The sequence below is a fragment of the Acinonyx jubatus genome, chromosome D3 (assembly GCF_027475565.1).
Source record: "Acinonyx jubatus isolate Ajub_Pintada_27869175 chromosome D3, VMU_Ajub_asm_v1.0, whole genome shotgun sequence".
In the NCBI taxonomy this organism is placed as follows: domain Eukaryota; kingdom Metazoa; phylum Chordata; class Mammalia; order Carnivora; family Felidae; genus Acinonyx; species Acinonyx jubatus.
Window position 1 is genome coordinate 9,926,721 of NC_069392.1, and position 20,069 is coordinate 9,946,789.

Here is a 20,069-nt window from a genome sequence, read left to right on the forward strand (position 1 = left end):
CTAGAAGTTGTGGTCAAGGCCAGGGAACAGATTCTCCCCTAGAACCCGCAGAAGGAGCCAGACGTACCCACAGCGGACTTGGACCCGGTGAGACTCATTCTGAACTTCCGGTTTCCAGAAACGTAAGAGTAAATGTAAGAACAAATTTGTGTTGTTTTAAGCCACTAAGTTTGCGATGATTTGTTAGTATAGCAACAGGAAGCTAATACACCCATCAGTCGGGGAATGGCTAAATAAACCAGTATTTCGGGAGTCCCAAGCAGAACTTAAAAAAAAGAAAAACGCTGTAAAAAAAAAAAAATGCGGTAGATCTATATAGAGAGATATAGGAAGGTTAAAACATACCATTTAGTTTAAAAAGTTACAAAACGAGGGGCACATGGGTGGCTTAGTGAGGTAAGTGACTGACTTCACCTCAGGTCATGATCTCACGGTTCGTGGGTTCGATCCCGTGAGGCTCTGTGCTGACAGCTCAGAGCCTGGGGCCTGCTTGGGATTCTGTGTCTCCCCCTCTCTCTGCCCCTCCCATGCTCTGTCTCTCTCTGTCTCTTAATTATAAATAAACATTTAAAAAATGGTAATAATAAATAAATGTTACAAAAATTTTTTAAAAAGTTGAATGCTTAACTGACTGAGCCACCAGGCACCCCTGTTTTTCTACTTTTTATGAGGATGTATTCATGTATTCATTTAAAAAATTTTGGGGAGGGGGCGTCTGAGTGGCTCAGTCAGTTAAGCGTCCGACTTCAGCTCAGGTCATGATCTCACGGTTTGTGAGTTCGAGCCCCACATTGGCCTCTGTGCTGACAGCTCTGAAGTCTGGAACCTGCTTCAGATTCTGTGTCTCCCTCTTCTCTGCTCCTCCCCTGCTCATGCTCTGTCTCTGTCTCTCAAAATAAATAAATAAACATTAAAAATTTTTTTAATAAACAAATAATAATAATACATTTTTAATGTTTATTTATTTTGACAGAGGGCAGAGAGAGAGAGGAGAGAGTGAATCCCAAGCAGGGTCCACACTCAGTGCAGAGCCCAACTCAGGGCTCAATCTCACGACCATGAGATCATGACCTGAGCTGAAATCAAGAGTCAGATGCTTGGAGTGCCTGGGTGGCTTAGTCAGTTTAGCATCCGACTTCGGCTCAGGTCATGATCTCGCGGTCCGTGGGTTTGAGCCCCACGTCAGGTTCTGTGCTGACAGCTCAGAGCATGGAGCCTGTTTCAGATTCTGTGTCTCCCTCTCTCTCTGCCCCTCCCCCACATGCACTCTGTCTCTGTCCCAAAAATAAATAAACATTAAAAAAAAAAAAAACAAAAGAAACTACCACTTTCTGAGAAAAAAACTTTTTTTTAAAAAAAACAAAAAAAGAGATGCTTAACTGACTGAGCCACCCAGGCACCTCCGTTTTAAATTTTTTTAATTGAAAAAAATTCTTAATTTAAATTTAAATTAAAAAGATTGTTTGATGGATACATAAATTGTGTTAAAAAATTCAAGATCAAAGTAGCAGTTATATAATATCCGCAGTCTTCTCTCCTTTTGAAGTAACTATGCATTTGTCCCATAGTTGGTCACCTGCTGTTATTTACATTTGTCTAGAACTATTGACTAAACATCTTAGGAAGCAGACGTCACTCCTTGTGTTCATCCCACAAGTACCGTTGTAAAACAAGATGGAAAAAGGGGAGGGAGGAGAAAGCACGGGGCCCTTTCGGGACTTGACATGCCTTTCATAATTATCGCCACAGGTAACTTATTACTTGGGAAAGAACAGGTGCATGACAATCCACCCAGTAGCCCTGGCCAACAGGTGGCATTTTGTGACAGTCAATATGGAAGCCAAGAAGACAGATAATAATCAAAACTGATTTATTTAGCAAGAGCTTAGACATCCAATTGGAGGAAAACTGAAATGTTATCTCATCTGTCTAGCCATACTGCAAACAATTGGGAAGGAAGAAAATTCCAGAGGCATCATACACACACAAAAACCCTACCATCTCCACTGTCCACTACAAGAAAATAAAATCCTGTTGAAGGCACAGTTTTGCTTTCATATACAATGCTCAGCTGACTGAATATGCAATAACTTCCCAACAATGTAGCACCTTATAAAGGCAGTTCATACACTGTAAGTATATAAATAAGCACATCCCTCCTTATCTGGTCCTTACGTTAACCCTGTTATTGCTCTCCTCTTACAGATGATGAGACAGTTAAACATGATTTTAAAGCCTGGACCCTGGGCTAGAGTCAGACCAGCTTTGCTACTCACTGTATGACCTTTGTCAAGCTACTTCATTTCTGTGCCACTGTCTCCTCATTTGTAAAGTAAGGGTAACAATAGTAACAACCTTAGAAGGTTTTTGTGAGTGCTGAATGAGATCATGGGTGTCAAGTGCTTGGCACAAAGCCTAGCACACAACATGCTGACACTGTGGTCAGGGTGGTAAGTAGAGGTGGGGACAATGATGACAGAGAAGTTGCAGTGGAAGAAGAAACCAGGGATTACTAAAGGCGTGGCATTTGCCCAAAGTCACACAGCCGGTAAGGGGCAGAGCTGGAACTTCAGTCCCAGTCTGACTCTTCAAACCTGACTTTGACCTCTAGGTAATTCTGCCTCCCACAGTCCTCAGGTACCTCATTCTAACTTTATAGCTAACCAGACAAACCTGAGAGCTGCTTGAGCCATTTGTCCAAGCTCACCAGCTCTTCTTCCAGTGCTCCTTTCTTTCTTTCTTTCTTTCTTTCTTTCTTTCTTTCTTTCTTTCTTTCTTTCTTTTTTTTTTTTAAGTTTATTTATTTGGGGGCAGGGAGGGGCATAGAGAGAAGCAGACAGAGGATCCGAAGCAGGCTCTGTGCAGGGCTTCAACTCACAAGCCGTGAGATCATGACCTGAGCTGAAGTCGGACACTTAACCGACTGGGCGCCCCTCTTCTTTCAGTGCTCATTAATTACATGGTAATTAATTCTACTGGTGAGCAAAGGTAGTTTTATTCACTTATTCATTAACTCTTCCCAATTGAGAATTTGGAATTCTATAAAAGTACATAAGCCCCTTCCAAAGCATTCTGACCAAAAGATAAAAAGGCTGGTGGTATCTTCCTAGGAGAAGACATCAACATTTATAAATCTAAATTATCATCTCAAAGGTTTCATGTGAGTGTATCCTAAGTATTCAGAGCCTTAACTTATTCCAGGGCATCTGGGTGGCTCAGTCAGTTGAGTGTCTTGACTTTGGCTCAGGTCATAATCTCATGGTTTGTGGGTTCGAGCCCCATGTCAGGATCTGTGCTGACAGCTGAGACTAGAACCTGCTTCTGATTCTATGTCTCCCTCTCTCTCTGCTCCTCCCCTGCTCACTCTCTCTCTCTCTCTCAAAAATAAACAAACATTAAAAAAAAAAAAAAAAGCCTTAACTTATTCCAGATGATCAACTCCTCCCTTACTTAGTAAAACAACAAACAAAAAATCCTCCTGAGTTCATTTCCTAGATAGTATCAGTAAAGCATACTGGGCTTGTGTGGAGTTTGTTTGTTTGTTTGTTTGTTTGTTTTAGTGAGATCAAACAGGCATACAGTAAACTGCATACAATTAAAACGTACACTTTGATGAGTTTTGACCTATGTATATATACAACCATAAATCCATCACCATAATCAAAACAGGGAGCACATCCATCACCCAAAAGTTTCCTCGTGCTTTTTTATAACCCCTTTTCCCATCCCTTCCAACCCACCTTCATTCCCAGGCAACCACTGACCTGCTTCCTGTCACTATAAATGAGTCTGCATTTTCTAGAATTTCATATAAGTGGAATCTTACAAGATGAATTCCTGTTCGTCTAGCTTCTTCCACTCAGTATAAATCGCACTTGTTTATCCATTCACCTTTTGGTGGATGTTTAGATTGTTTTTTCCAGTTTTGGGCAAGCACAAATAAAGTTGCCCTGAACATTCATGTTCAAGTCTTCTGAATTGGTGTGAGTATGCAGGTATGGGGTGGGTCCTTATAAACAGAATGAAAAATCCAGAACACTAACCAAAATGCCTGAGTTCAAATTAATCTCCACTGTAGAGTATAAAATATCTTGGCCAATTTGGGACAGTCAATTAGCTTCCCTGTCAACATCCATACATGCAATGCCTGCCCCCACTGGAGTTTATAAGGAAAATGAGATAGGAAGCGGAAATCTTTTGGAACTTCCACAAATAAGCTATTGCTTTTTTTCTTGTAAATGCCCTTAGAAAAACAAAAAGACTAACGTTCTATGAAACGTAATGCAAAATGCAATATTTGAGTTGTCATTTTTAAGTTCTTAAGAATTTCTTCAATTTATATTTATTTCACACTTAAAAACATTATTTCCTACATGCTTTCACTTTCTGCCAACAACATAAAATTAAAATAAACACAGGTAGCTATTTTAAACACCCCAAGGAAACCTCACTCTGCATTTCTAATCCACGGCAGTGGATTCAAAGTCCTCATCTACCAGCCCTACTCGATCTGCATCCCAAGCTCTCCATCTCCTATCACTGTCCTCTTCCCCTTGGCTTCCTGGGCTCAGAGCACCAAACTAAGGATGCTGAGGATGCTTCCCTCTGAGGGACTTGGCTCCTCTGTCTAGGATGTACTTTCCCCAGGAGCCATATGGTACACTCACTCTCTCCTCCTTCAGGTCTCTGCTCAAATGCCATCTTGTGCTTTCCTGTCCTGCCCATCCTACATGAAACGGAGCCCTTCCCCCCATTCCTCCCTATTCCTCCCCATTCCTCCTACCCACCTATACTTGTCTCCACAGCACTTATCATTTGACATATTACATATACATAATATGTGTTTGATTACTGGTTATTGTCTATATCCTCCCACTAAAATAAAAGTTTTTTAAAGACAAAGATTTTATTTTATCCTCTGCTGTGTCCTCAACACCCAGGACAGTGGGCCCCACCCACTGCTGAATTCTACAAATACTTCAAGAAGAAATGTGTTGATTACACCCTATTTATTGATTTCAAAAATAAATGCTGGGGGGCCTGGCTGGCTCAGTTGGAAGAGCATTGATCTCAGGGTCATGAGTTCAAACCTGCCCTTGGGTGTAGAGATTACCAAAAAAAAAAAAAAAACTTAAAAAAAAATTCTAAACTTCTGTTTAGAATTAACTAGGAAGAAATTTTAATTCAAATGTTGTGCTCTTGCTTAAATTAAAATGCTAAGTCAATGTTGATCTACTTCGTAGCATGGGTTCTTTTTTGAAATTGACATTTAACTTTGAGCAGCACTTACACAGTGAAAAGAACAGTGGAATTCAAAGGCAGGATAACTAGCTTCACTGCCAAGTCATAGCCTCTCCTGATCTCAGATAACTTCTCTCTAAAATGAGGAAAGCACTTATCTCCAAGGTCCCTTCTTGTTGCAAGGTTCTGACACTCTACTGTAGTCACTGCACACGTATGCGTTAAGTTTGCCAATCATAAATTTGTTGGCTTAAATGTTTGTTTTTTTAATTATTTCTGAGAAGAAAGGTGGTGGGGCGCGGGGGGAACCAGAGAATCCCAAGCAGGCTCCGTGATGTCCACACAGAACCCAACAAGGGGCTTGATCTCACAAACTGGGAGATCACGGCCTGCACCAAAATCCAAAGTCAGACACTCAACTGACTGAGCCACCCGGGCTCTCCATAAATTTGTCAGCTTAATCCAAATTTGTCATGATCCGAAACCGTCACCTGAAGGACTCTATGTCACTAGAAAACCCTGTGGAAATATGGCCACTGGTTAGCCAGGTGTCCACTGCAAGGAGAGGCTTGGAAGACTTTGCAGGGGTGGCAGCATTTCAAAAGTCAGTTTTTAAAAAGGTGATGCACTTCTAAGCTTCCTCAAATATGAAAAAGAACACATTACTAGAAAGGGAATAAAGATACCTGTTCACTACTCTATCTTTAGCCAGTTACGAAATTTTAAATAATTACAAATATGAGTATCCTACTGCATGGAAAAACAGCAGAAGATTACGATAAGAAGCAGATGTGTTGGAGACCAACAGACCTGGGTTAATGTCCTGGCTCCGCGTGAGGGATGTTGAGCAAGTCACATACACACTCTGCGTTTACTTGCCTCATCTGTACGGTGGGTGTAACATTTATAGTTGTTACAACGGGTAACAGTATTTAACTACCAGAATCCTTTGGGGAACTTAATAAGATGATGTTTGACACACAGGATACGCTTAGGATTGTCATTAAATAACTAAATGCAAGTACGCCCACACAAACACAAATCTAATAGCGACAAAAACATTCTTAGCTATCCATTTCTACTGATACTATATAGCCCGTATAACGTGGAAAGAAATGAAAAAAGTTCTTCACCACTGACAGTCATAAATATTTATCACCCATACACATACTGGTTTCTGAGAGGTCAGAACCTACATTTTCTTTAAGAGTGTTTTAAAATTCACCAAGCCAGAGAGGTTCTTTCTTGAAGATCATTCTTCTGTGGAAACAGCTGACAAATACTCAATACATTTATGCAGTAAACATCTTAGGAAAGCCAACTTAATAGCTCAGGTATTTTTAACTACTCCTACCTTCTTAATACTGAAAATAAATAAACTACATTACGTATAAAATTGTGGGATCCGTGAACTTAGTCTCTAAGGAACAAAGAGCATCCACTTCCCACATTTCAGATACAACAAAGTCAATTAAATAAAAAGATTCCACCATCATAGCATAATGCCCTTTGAGTTTTCAACCCATAAGACACTCAGACGCTTCCTTTTTCTAGAATAGGCCCAAATGAGACATAATAAAACTACGATTCCATGTTAGGAATTCCCTACCAACTTGTTATCTTCCCTTTTCGGTGGCCAGGAAGTCAATTAAGAGTTCACAATGGGAATGCTGCAGGCTCCAGCTCAAATCCAGACACAAAACACAGGGGAACGCACTCGCATCTCAAGCACGCCCAAGCGTCTTGGCCACCGCGATCTGATCGCTACCGTTTCCAGAAACACACAGTAATGGGTTTTAATCCATTTCTATAAACGTTCCTTGTGCTGCAAGCCAAAGTGCATGCAAAACCGCAAAACACAAAAGATTCCTCACATTCCGTTTTTAGCCAGAAGACAAGGCCATCCTCCCCGCGCCCTACGCGCCCTACCCCAGAAAGTCCTCCTTGCGACACTGAGAATTTCATGAACCCCCCGGTGCTACCTACACATCAAAATATCATCCCACAGAGTGGAGGGGGTGCAGCGTCAGCATTGGCTGGCCTCGATGAAACGATACAGCCAGTATTCTCACCTCTAGGCAAACACGAAACCAAGTGAAGTCGGTGGAAAGTTCTCATCAACCGAGCATATTTGGTTTCCTTCTGCCCCCAAACCCGACATCACAATTGCGGAGATTTGCTTTTGCACCTGCCACGGCCCGTAAGCCTCGGCTTCTCGGCGACCCTCGAGCTCACAAAAAAAAAAAAAAAAAGGCCTTGAGGCCTAAAGCGCCCGTGACCCTTTGCGGAGAGCGCAACGTAGGGCCCCTGAAGCATCACCCTCGCTGTCCACACCGCCCGCTTCCCTGACAAAGGCCCCGTGTCAATCCGAGGCACGGCACAGACAAGTTGCTGGATTGCCCATCACGGACCGACAGCTGCCACCAACCTCCCCCGGGAGAAAAAAAATCCACACAGAACTGGGAATGAAAAAGGGCGAGGTGTACAGCGTTAAAATTAAAATGTCCCCAGAGCTAAGCAACCTGGGTGTGCCCTGGAAGTGAGTCCGGGGGGTCCGTGGGGGAGGGGAGCGAGCGAGCCGGGGAGGCGCCGGTGGCTCCTCCAGAGCGTGAAGGCCGTGCCGGGTGACAGTCTAATAAAATGCCGGGTGTCGGAACGTTCCGAATGAAACCACAAACGCAGTCCCCGGCGGGCTTGAGGCCCCGAGGCGGCAGGGAGGCGGGCGGGCTGCGGACCTGCGGCCGCGGCCCCCCACCTGTCCGCCCCGCGCCCACACACCTGCCGGGGGCAGCCTTCGGGGGACCTCAGGGTCAGGGTGAGGCAGAGGCGTGACGACGGCCCCGATGCCGAGGATGCGGGGCGGGTGGGCTAATCTGCTGGCCGAGGCCGGGGAGCAGCCTCGCTCACCTCCAGGTCGGTGTCGGCGGCCTCCGGGGCCCCGAGGATCTCGCTGGGCAGCTCGGCCAGGTCGGTGACCCGGATCAGCCCGTCGTGCAGGAAGATGGTCTCCTCCTTCACCGAGAGCCACTGCGCCGAGTCCGCGGCCGCCGCCGCCGCAGCCGCCGCGGCCGCCGATGAGCCCATGGCCCCGGGTGAGGGCTTGGCGGTGAGGAGCAGCCGCCCGGCCCGGGAGAGATGCGAGCAGGAGCCGCCGAGATCACCAGTCCATAGCAGCAGCCGCCGCGCCCGCCTGCAGCGCCCCGCTCGCCGCCTCGCCTGTGCAGCTCCGCCCTAGGCGGTCCGATCCGCCATCCCCCCCCACCCCCGGCCCCGGAGACCCCAGCCCCGCCGCCACCGCCGCCGCCCTGAGGAGCAGGACCCGCCTCTGCCGCTCGGCAGCCAACTGTCAGTGAGACGCCATGTTGGGGGCGGGGCTCCCGGCATGCCCTGCGGAGCGGACAATACAGGCTCCGCCCACCCGCCTGGCCCCGCCCACTCCGGGCCGCCAGGGGCTCACAGGTCTGCAGGACCGGTGCTTCGCCTCTGGCTCGGTCTTGCCCTCCGACTGACCTTCCCCGCCTCCTCTACCCCTAGCCGTTTGGGGGCGCCCTGGGTCTGCTGTCCACCGGGAGAAGCCGCCGCCTCCCCTCCTCTCCCTACTCAGGTGTGCACCCCTTGCAGTGGCCAGAGCCCCCAGCCTGGGCAGAACATAGCGGTTCACTCCCTGCTGCTTTCACATTTCAATGAGATACGTGCACAAATCCGGCACGGTGCACGCTTGTTCACAAGCACTTGGGAAAGCCTTACAGTAGGTACTTCATAGTTACTAAAATGTCTAGGAAACAATAAGCACTCAAAACCTGATGAAAATAGAGGTGCCTAAGTGGCTCAGTCGGTTAAGCCGCCAACTTTGGCTCTGATCATGATCTCCCGGTTGGTGGGTTCGATCCCACCCTCGAACTCTGTGCTGACTGCTTGGAGCCTGTTTCAGATTCTGTGTCTCCTTCTATCTCTCTGCCCCTCCCCGGCCTGCGCTCTCTCTCTCCCTCTCTTTCTCTCTCTCAAAATAAATAAACATTAAAAAAAAAAAAACTAATGTAAATAAAGCACTGGTCACAATGCTTGGTGCCCCAAGTCTGGCACTGCATAAGTGTTCCCTAGTGGGAGTTGAAACTATTGTTATATTCCATCAGTATTTAACACTGATTGACATGCACCTTAAAAATAAGCACGCAGGCCCATTTTAGGAAAGAACTATGTGTGTAGAGAAAAATGTATGGAAGAACACATACCAAATTGTTAACATGAGTTGCCATGCAGAGAGTAATGGTTGAGGTGAATGTCATCTTTGTATTTTTTTTACAATTAAAAAAAAAAAGCACTCATTGGTATCACAGAACTTGAAAATGTATGTCCACAAAAAAAAAAAAAAAAACATGCACACATGTTTCTAGCAGCTGTATTCATAATTTCCCAAACTTGGAAGTAACCAGGATGCTCTTCAGTAGCATCCAGGCAATGGGATATTATTCAGAGCTAAAAAGAAATGAACATCAAGCCGCGAAAAGACATGGGGGAGACTTCAAGGCATATTACTAAGTGAAAGAAGCCAATCCGAAAAGGTGACATAGTATGTGATTCCAACCATAGGACATTCTGGAAAAGGCAGAACTGTGGAGACAGTAAAAAGATCAGTGGTTGCCGAGGTTTTGGGGTGCGGATGAATAGGCAGAGTGTGGAGGATTTTTAAGGCAGTGAAAATACTTTGATACGGAAATGATTGATACATGTCATTATTCATTTGTCCAAATGCATGGAATGTACACCACCAAGAGCAAGCCATAATGGAAACTATGGACTTTGGGAATGATAATGTGTCAGTGTGGGTTCCTCACTTGCAACAAATGTACCATCTGGTGGGGGATATTGAAGATAAAGGAAGCTATGCATGTGTGGAGGCAGGGAGTATGTGGAAAATCTCTGTCCCTTCCTCTCAATTTTGCTGTGAACCTAAAACTGCTCTGAAAAGTAGTTTTCATAAAGAATAAATAAGCAAATGAATCACAAGGACATTAAGGTGCATTCCCTTTGATCCAGCAATTCAGCTATGAGGAAGTTGTTCCAAGGAAATAATCAGACCCATTGTCAAGGATGCACACACAGGGATGGACAGGTCCGTATTCTTTATAAGAGAAAAAATTATAACCAGTCTAAACATCCACCAATATGGAAATGGTTAACCATAATAATGGTATATCCATAAGATGAAATATTATGAAGCCATTCAGAATAATGTTTGTGAAAAATATTAATGCAAGTGAATGTTTACAATGTATTGCTAAATGGAAAAAAATCAGGCTAAAATAGTAAGGAAAATTTGGAATTTAACTATGTCTATGTACCATTGCATTTTTTAAAAATTTTTTTAAATTTAATTTTGAGAGAGAGGGACAGAGTGCGAGTGAGGGAGGGGCAGAGAAAAAGGGAGACAGAATCTAAAGCAGGCTCCAGGCTCTGAGCTGTCAGCACAGAGCTTGATGCAGGGCTCAAACTCATGAACCAGGAGGTCATGACCTGAGCCAAAGTCGGCCACTTAACTGAGCCACCTAGGTGCCCCTACAATTGCATTTTAAAAATGACACAGCATGTGTGACTGTAGATACGGAATAAAAGACTGGAGGATATCATGCCTGATGACATATGGGTAAATTTCAGCAATGCACTGACTGGGGGACCTATGGTTTGTGCTTTGGAATGTTTTCCCAGTTTTCTTCCTAGAGTGTGTGTTACATTTGAGAAAAGCAAAAAAAAATTTTGTTTTAAAAAGCTATTGAACACCTAGGAATCAGAATACTTCTATTCATTTATCCACCATAACACCCTTCAGATGATTCATGAACAGCCCATTGTACAAGAACTGAAGCTCAGAATTAAGTGACTTGCACCTGCCTAGGAATTGGCAGAATCAAGATTTGAACCGATAGCAGGCTCCATCCTGCACTGCCTCCCTCCTAAACAAATAATTCTTATTCATGGCACTGTTAACAATCTCACGCCTCTTATAATGTTAAATTTCAATTTTATGATACTTATTCCACAAGCATTTGTTGAGCCTCTAGTAGATGTCAAATCCTGGGAAGCATATAGAATGGAGCTATATCTGAATCCTTGAAATAATACAGGAAAAATGGACTCCCTGCTCTCAGAGAGCTGGACAGTTCTAATAACGTATGTCAAAGATATTCCACAGAAAGATGGCTATGCTTCTCTTATTCTTTCAACAAATATTTCTTGATTCCTGATGTATAACAGACATTGTGCTAAGGCAGAAAAGTCTTCTCTCAAGGAAGACAACAATCTAGTGAGGGAGACAGACAAGGAGCAAAGAAATACTAAGTCCAGCAGTTCAGAGCAGATCAGTGCCATGAAAACAATGAAACAGGCCAATGGAATAAAATAACATTTCACAACAACCCTAGGAGAGAGGGAGTATTATTGTCGTCTCTTCCAGTTGGGACACCAAAGCTCCACTGGATACTTTGCTCAATGTCTGACAACCAATGACTATCAAAGCTCAGATGTGAACCCAGGTCTGTCTCATTCTACGATCCCAGCTTCCTTATTTTGGCTGTAAAGAAAGCACTTCTTTTCTTTTGCTTACAACTTCCCAACCTAATGCCAACCATCACAATTTTTAAAATGCTCGGGTTTTAGAATCTAAATAACCATCGGTGTAGCTCAGAGAAACATTCTCCTGCTCTTATTTTTATATTTCAAGATCAGGAGTCAAGATGCCCAGAAACTATTGTCCTTCACCCTAATTAATGAAAACAGCACATACCCAGGGCTGAAAGTCTTTAGACTGCATAATGAATAGTTATTTAATATTTTAGCAACAGTAATTAATTAGTCATAGGACTGCATGCCTGCCACCGTACCATGATGAGGCAGCTGATGAATTAATATTTATAGAACCCCCTCTGGAAAAAGACCATTTACTGGGAATTTCTAGAATGGTCAGAAAGACAAAGAAAGTCCCTGGTCAAAAGAACTCTATGCTGGAAGCCCGGATGCAGAGAATCCAAATTAATCAACACACACACACACACACACACACACACACACACACACACACACACCTATGCACACAGGAAACATCCATTCATAGGTTCATAGAAAAAAAGGTTTATGGTTTATGATTTCTTTTCTTTGGAATTGTCCTTTCCACTCTTCCATTCAAAAATGAGGTTGAAGTATCGAGATGGGAAGAGAAGAGAAGGTTTTGACTGGGCAACCCTAAGTGGGAAGCAAACAAGCAGCATGAGAAAGCAGGAAAAATAGTGTTGGTAGGTTGGACCTCAGTTTCTCTTGGGAAGCATCTCCCCAAGAGAGAGCAAGCTTGTTGATGAAGACCATCTCCCTGCTGCCCCAGCTGCTGACGTGATGTTCACTGGCCTCAGCTCAAGCTGGGGCCCCTCTGGGATTTTGCAATATCTCTCCCTTCTGCTGGCTTTTCTGTACCAGCTGACTGTCTAAAATGAGCCTGTAATCCTTACTGGGCTCACAAAATGCGAGTGTGGAGTGAAGATAAGTGGTCCTTGAAAAGCCTTAATAAAGCTTAAAATAGCTTTAAACAAAGCATCCATGTTAATTTTTAAGGTTTTTCAAAGCACCAAGGGAAAAAACACATGCACACATCTGCTAAATAGACACACACACTGACAGAAACTGTGGGGGAGATTGATTATTTCCATCTCACTAATCACAGTCTCAAAGAGGAAACATACACCTACTTAAAATCTTTTTTTTTTTCCAAATGATCTGGTAGATCTTGTTCTTTTTTTCTTTTTCTTTTTCCTTTTTTTTTTTTTTTTTAATTCAAGGAAGATTATTTCGGATCAGGGGTGGGTCTATGAAGCGGCAGGGAAAGGAAATCGGATGAAAGATGTATTTGAAAACGGAGAGGGAGAAATTCTCCTTGGCGCTCCTTTGAATTACCGTCGCTAAGGGACCAGCCTCCACGTTGATGAAAGCCCAAAGATGAGGCAGCATTGGGTGCAGCTCTCATTGGTAAAATCAAGCACCTTGGAGCTCTGAAAGTTGCTGTGTCCTCTCGCGCCCCCCTGTGGGCACCAGAGGCCTTGCTGCGTCGGAATTTAAAAATCTGACTTGCCGGGGCGCCTGGGTGGCTCAGTCGGCTGAGCGTCCAATTTTGGCTCAGGTCATGATCTCACGGTTTGTGACTTCGAGCCCCGCATCAGGCTCTGTGCTGACACAGGGCCTGGAGCCTGCTTCGGATTCGGTGTCTCCCTCTCTCTCTGCCCCTCCCCCACTCATGCTCCGTCTCTCTGTCTCAGAAATAAGCATTAAAAAAAAAAAAAAATCTGACTTGCCAATTTGCAAAAATCTCCCCTGCTGCAAAAATTTAGAGGAAGAAATGGTACCCCCCCCACACACACACACACAAAGGAAAAGTGAGCAAAAGACACAATCGTAGAGTTTTCACAAAAGGAAAAGCAAGCACTCTGTTTTCATTAATTCAGTGTTCCCTGAGTGCAAGAAGTCCTATCTGTGAGGGGGGGAGTGGAGCACATAGAGCAGAGACACCTGAGTCATATTTGGGGTGAGACTTGGGGGCCAGCAGGAGATCTAAAGCAGTGGTTCTCAACCGTGGAGAACCTACATGATGTTTGCCTACCAGGGACATTTGGCAATGCCTGGATGAGTTTTTTCATCATGAAGGGGTTGAATGCTACTGACATCTAGTAAATAGAGGCCAGAGATGCGGCTAAACATTCTAGAATGCACAGAACAGTTCCCCCCTTCATGTTGACATTTGCATGCCACCCCCAAATGTCATTAATGTGGAGGCTCAAAAACTGACCAAAAGTGAGGACTGTAGTCAGGGGAAGGGTAGCAGTAGAGTTTTCCAAGCCTTCAGAATAGCATGTGTAAAATCTAGGAAGTGAGATAATAATGTACATTTAAAATAAAATAGTATGCATCCATTGAAAAGAATAAATTTGAAGTTTTGACAGCAATATAAAATATTCATGAAATAGTATTCTACGAAGAAAATCAGATGTATGTAGAAATTTACATACATCCATAGGAACTAGATATGCACCTAGTAACTTGAAAATGGTTGTGTCTGATGAGCATAAGGGTATTTTCTCTTCAATATCCTTGTTACGAAGGAATTCGGTCTGAAGCAGCATTAGGATTCCAGAGTCACACCGGTGGGGGTTTTTATTCCCCACAATTTTAGTATAATTCAAGCTTGTGCCCTGGAAGTTACTTATTTTTGTGTCAGCAAGTTTCTTTCCCGTAAAAATTCACATCGGAGGTTCTAATGAGTTAAAAATCACTAAGCTGGGGGGCTCCTGGGTGGCTCACTTGGTTCGGCGGCCTTCAGCTCAGGTCACGATCTCATGGTCTGTGGGTTGGAGTCCCGCAACGGGTTCTGTGCTGGCAGCTCAGAGCCTGGAGCCTGCTTCCGATTCTGTGTCTCCCTCTCTCTCTGCCCCTCCCCTGCTTGCTCTCTTTCTCAAATAATAAACATCAAAAAAATTAAAAATCACTTAGTTGGTCAGATTCCTGCAACTGTTCATTTACTAACATATTTTAGTTTTCCCTTGTGTCCTCTAGACCCATGTCCATACAGAAGCTTTTGAAAATGCAAATATGATTATCCTCTGGCTCTAAAATCCTGATCTCTCTTGACTTCCTCTGTTGCCCCACAAAATCCTCAGGATCAAGCTCTTGTTGGGCTACAGCATCAGTTGTCATGGTCCTCACCCCCTCTCTACCCACTGAACTAAAATACTCCTAGTTCACAGACTAGACATCATCATCATTCCCTTCTCTGGGCTTTTGCTGTAGTCCCATGGTGGATTGGAAAGTGTCTTCTCAATTCTTCACTTTCTCCCTTTATTAAAATTATACAGCCATGCCCTTTGTTATGAGACTGTACTAGTTGGAAGAGTGTTCCCTCCAAATTCATGTCCATCCAGAATTTGTGAATGTTTCCTTCTCTGAAAATAGGTTACATTACAGATATAATCAAGTCAGAATGATGTTATGCTAGATTTCAACACCAATCCAAAGACTGGTGTCCTCATAAGAAGAGGGAAATTTGGACAGAGACACAGAGACAGAGATCGGAGTGATGCATCTAGGAGCCAAGGAACGCCAAAGATCACCAGAAGGAAATAACCCTGCTGACACTCTAAATTTGCACTGCCAGCCTCCTGAACCGTGGGACTGGATTTCTGTTGTTTTAAACCGCCCAGCCTGTGCCGCTTTGTCACTGCCGCCCCGAGACTAATAGGGCAATTTCCCCAAACTTCCCATCAGAGCAGGTCAAATAGATCTCCCCTCCCCACTGAGGTCTTGGCCATGTGACATGCTTCAGCCAATGGAGTTTTAGCAGATGAGCAGAGGTTAAAATGTCTTTGTGTCCATTGGTACCAGTCAAGAGGAGCACACGCTTTGGGAGTTGCTGGTCCCCAAATGAGACATGTGGCAGAACTGAGCCACCAGCCCCTAGCCTGGAGCTGAGCCCTCCAGATCCCAGCCCTGAAGTTCAGCCAACCCACAGCCTACCCACAGACCCTGGAGGGGTGAAACACATGCTTTTTATTGTCAACCACTAACAATACGGACATTTGTTTTTTGGTTAATCTCTAAATCCTGAGTGCCTGGCGTGGTGCTTAGAATAAAGTAGTTGCTCCATAAATGTTCTTAGTGCTGAATCTGAAGATGCTGTGCAAAAGACTTCACACATTCATTTGTAAGGTGGTTTTACGGTTTGCATGCGCTACCCGCTCCCTATGCTCCCGCCTCTCGGCTGCTTCTTCACCTCTTCTCAGGGTCCATTGTGATCTAAGAAGGTCACCCTCGCTTCTTTCAATTTCTTTACCAATTGTGTCGTTGTTCCTACTGCTTGGCCTTGGCACTTGCTGTCCCCTAGCCTAGATGCACTTCCTCACCTGGGAAGCTTGTCAAACTCCTCATCCTTCAGGTCTCACTACCTCACAGAGAACTCCCCTGACCTCCCCAAACATCACAAGTCCACCTCTTTCTCAACGTCTTTCCACACTATACCTCTTAGGACTAGTTAACTGCAATTAAATAATGACCAATACAAACGTAGATGCTGGTCTCCCTTGCTAGACTGTAAGACACATTATGTCTACCACAGTGCTTGGCACATAGTCCGGGCTTAATACACAGTCGAAGAATCACTAGAGGCACCTGGGTGGCTTAGTCGATCAGGCATCGGGCTTCGGCTCAGGTCATGATCTCACGCTTTGTGAGTTCCAGCTCCACGTCAGGCCCACTTTCTCTCTCTCTCTCTCACAAATGAATAAACATTAAAAAATTAAGGAAAATCAAAGTAAAAAAAAAAAAATCACTAAATGAATTAATTCCAAGTCATCTTTTTGTAGGGAAGTCCACATGTAGGGAAATTAATTGAAACAAGGCTCTGCTTTAATCATCTGAGGGGCAGCAGAGGACATGGTTAAGAGCATGGGTCCAAGGGCCAGACAATCCAGGTTCAAATCCCATTTGGAGGAATTACTTAACCTCTTTGCACCTTAGTCTTCCCATCTGTAAAATAGGAGTGATAGTGAAAAATACAAGAACCTGCTTCCTATAGTGGTAGTAAGGGAGTTAAAAGTATGTATCTTTGGGGCGCCTGGGTGGCTCAGTCGGTTAAGCGCCCGACTTTGGCTCAGGTCATGATCTTGCTGTCCATGAGTTCGAGCCCTGCATCGGGCTCTGTGCTGACAGCTCAGAGCCTGGAGCCTGTTTCAGATTCTGTGTCTCCCTCTCTCTTGGACCCTCCTCCGTTCATACTCTGTCTCTCTCTGTCTCAAAAATAAATAAATGTTAAAAAAAAAATTTTTTAAAGTATGTATCTTTTTAAGAAAAATTTTAAATGGTATTTTTAATGTTTATTTTTTTGAGAGAGAGGGGGTGAAGGGGCACAGAGAGAGGGAGACAGAGGAAACAAAGAAGGCTCTGTGCTGACAGCACAGAGCCCAATGCAGGGCTTAAACTCACGAACCATGAGTTCATGACCCAAGCCGAAGTCAGCCACCCAGGTGCCCAGGATTTAAAAGTATAGCTCTTAATGTGGAAAGCAGTATGGCGGTCCCTCAAAAAATTAAACATCATTACCATACAATCAAGCAATTCCACTTTTTCTTAAGATTGTCAACGCAAAGCCCAACATGGGGCTCGATCTCACAAACCATGAGATCATGATATGAACTAAAACCAAAAGTTGGATGCTTAATGGACTAAGCCACCCAGGCCCCCACTTAAGATTTTAACTAATCTCTACACCCAACATAGGGCTTAAACTCGTAACCCAGAGATCAAGAGTAACATGCTCCATGGACTGAAACAGCCAAGTGCCCACGCTTCTTTTTTAAAGGTACTGTTTAAAATAACTTTTTGGGGGGGCGCCAGGGTAGCGCAGTTAAGCGTCCAACTCTTGATCTCGGCTCAGGCCGTAATCTCAGTGTGTGGGTTTGAGCCCCACATCGGGCTCTGCACTGATGGCGTGGAGCCTGCTTGGAATTCTGTCTCTCCTCTCTGCCCCTCCCCAGCCTATGTGCTCTCTCTCTCTCAAAATAAATAAACTTAAAAAAAATTTTTTTAAATGTTTATTTTTGAAAGACAGAGCACAAGTCAGGGAGGGGCAAAGAGAGAGGGAGACACAGAATCTGAAGCAGGCTCCTGGCTCTGAGCTGTCAGCCCAGAGACCGATGCGGGGCTTAAACCCATGAACGTGAGATCATGACCTGAGCCAAAGTTGGACACTTAAACGACTGAGCCACCCAAGCAGCCCATAATCTTCAGAATTTTTATAACCTTGACACCCAACGTGGGACTCAAACTCATGACCCTGAGATCAAGAGTTGCATGCTTTACTGACTGAGTCAGCCAGGGGCCCCCAAGCAATTTCAAACATGATTGAAAGCAGGGACTTGAGTAGATATCTGTATGTCATGGCCACAATAGCTTTATTCACAGTTGCCAAAAGGGAGAAACAACCCAAATGTGCATCCATAGGTGAATGAGTCAACAAAAGGCAATATACCCACGCAAAGAAATATGATTCAGCCATAAAAAGGGATGAAGTTCTGACACCAGCTAGAACATGGATGAACCTTGAAGAAATTATGCAAAGTGAGATAATCCAGACACAAATACTGTGTGATTCCACTTATATGAGCTACATAGTATACTCTGTATTAACGATATTCATAGTATTCTATACCCAATCTATATCTGTATCTCCATCTAATATAGAGAGAACAGGTAGAATAGAGGCTACCGAGGCTGGGGGAGAGGGAAAGGGGAGTCGCACAGGACTTCAGTTTAGAATGACAAAAACGTCCGGAGATGGATGGTGGTAATGGTTGCACAATACAAACTGTACATTCAGAAAAGTTTAAAATAGTACATGTTGTTACATATATTTTACCACAATAAAGTAATTCTACAGAAGTACATACTTTACTCTGGCACATACTCAGGACCACAGTATTTGCTATTGTGATCATCTGAAAGGTAAGTGAATAAGCAGCAAAACAAGGATTCAAAACTAAGTCCTTTGATCCCCAAAGCTGACTTTAACCTCTAGTTTCCAATTGACCTGCACTCAATAGTTATTTTTTGAATGTATTATTCCACACCTTTTTCCCAAAGAAATTCCCATTTTATTTAAACGTGTTATTGTTGAGAAAGAGAGGAAGAGAGAGAACACACAAGTGGGGTAGGGGCAGAGAGAGAGACACAGAATCCAAAGCAGGTCCCAGGCTCTGAGCTGTCAGCACAGAGCCCGATGTGGGCTCAGAACCACATGGTCAGACACTTTGCCACCTAGGCACCCCAGAAATTCCCATTTTATACTTGTATAATGTATACTTGTACAATGGGGAAAGCCAGAGCATTATTGTGTCCTTACATGTCATTTGTACCTTGACACTATTTTTTTTGAATTACACATGGAAGAGCAGCACCGAACTCAGTACAACACTTACTAGAGCCACCAACACTGGGAATCAGGCCCTAGGCCTTGGTCACTACAGCTTGGGAGGTGATGTAGGCTGAATAATGGTCCCAAAGTGTGTCTATGGCCTAATGCCCGCCCCCCCCCCCCCCCCCCCCCCCCGTGTACGTTACTTCATTTGGCAAAAGGGATTTGGTAGGTGTGACTAAGCTGCACATTTTGACATGGGGAATGTGGTAGAGCACATAGATAGATCTGGTCTTTGTCCCCGATTCCTAACACAGAGCTCTTAAAGCCCATTGAATTTCCCAAGTGGTAGGGGTATCTTTTTTTATTGCTAAGAAGCTCCTTTAGATCATACCTGAGTGTATGCTGATGAGGTGACTTACAGGATGAGACCCTAGCCTCAAGAAGGGACCAATCACCAGAAAGCCCAACTGATTATAAGGTGGGAACTTTCAGCCCTACCCAGACTTAAGGCAGGGAGGGAATGGGGGTACTGGGCCTGGGCCTGGGGTTCGAAAAAGCTGGGGATTATAAGGTTTGATGAACTTCTGGGTTGGTGAACACGTCAGTGTTGGAGAGGACATGCAAACTCCATGCTACTCCCCACCCTTACCTTGTGCTATAGACTTCCTCCATTTGGCTGAGTTGTATCCTTTACAATAAATTCAAGTAAGGCGCTTCCAAGTTCTGAGTCATGATAGCAAATTATTGAATCTGAGGAGTGTTGTCAAGTAGCCAGGTCAAAGAGGGATGACCTGGGAGGTGGGAGGGATCTACTGCTTGTAATTGGTATCTGATGGGCCAGAGAGAAGAGTAGGCTGAAGAAACGGGCCAATCAGAGGGTCTTGTGTTG

The 20,069-nt window shown here is 44.3% G+C and overlaps 1 protein-coding gene across 7 annotated transcripts in view; it reads right to left on the reverse strand.

Moving 5' to 3' along the window:
- Window positions 1-8,521, reverse strand: part of HECTD4 (HECT domain E3 ubiquitin protein ligase 4) — a 189,407-nt gene extending 180,886 nt beyond the window's left edge. For all 7 annotated transcript variants that reach the window (XM_027043892.2, XM_053206225.1, XM_027043891.2 and 4 more), the window contains exon 1: window positions 8,149-8,521. In XM_027043892.2, the coding sequence (XP_026899693.1) occupies window positions 8,149-8,325 (177 nt within the window). In that variant the 5' untranslated portion in view covers window positions 8,326-8,521. The remainder of the gene's footprint in view (window positions 1-8,148) is intronic.
- Between the last annotated feature and the right edge of the window lie 11,548 nt (window positions 8,522-20,069).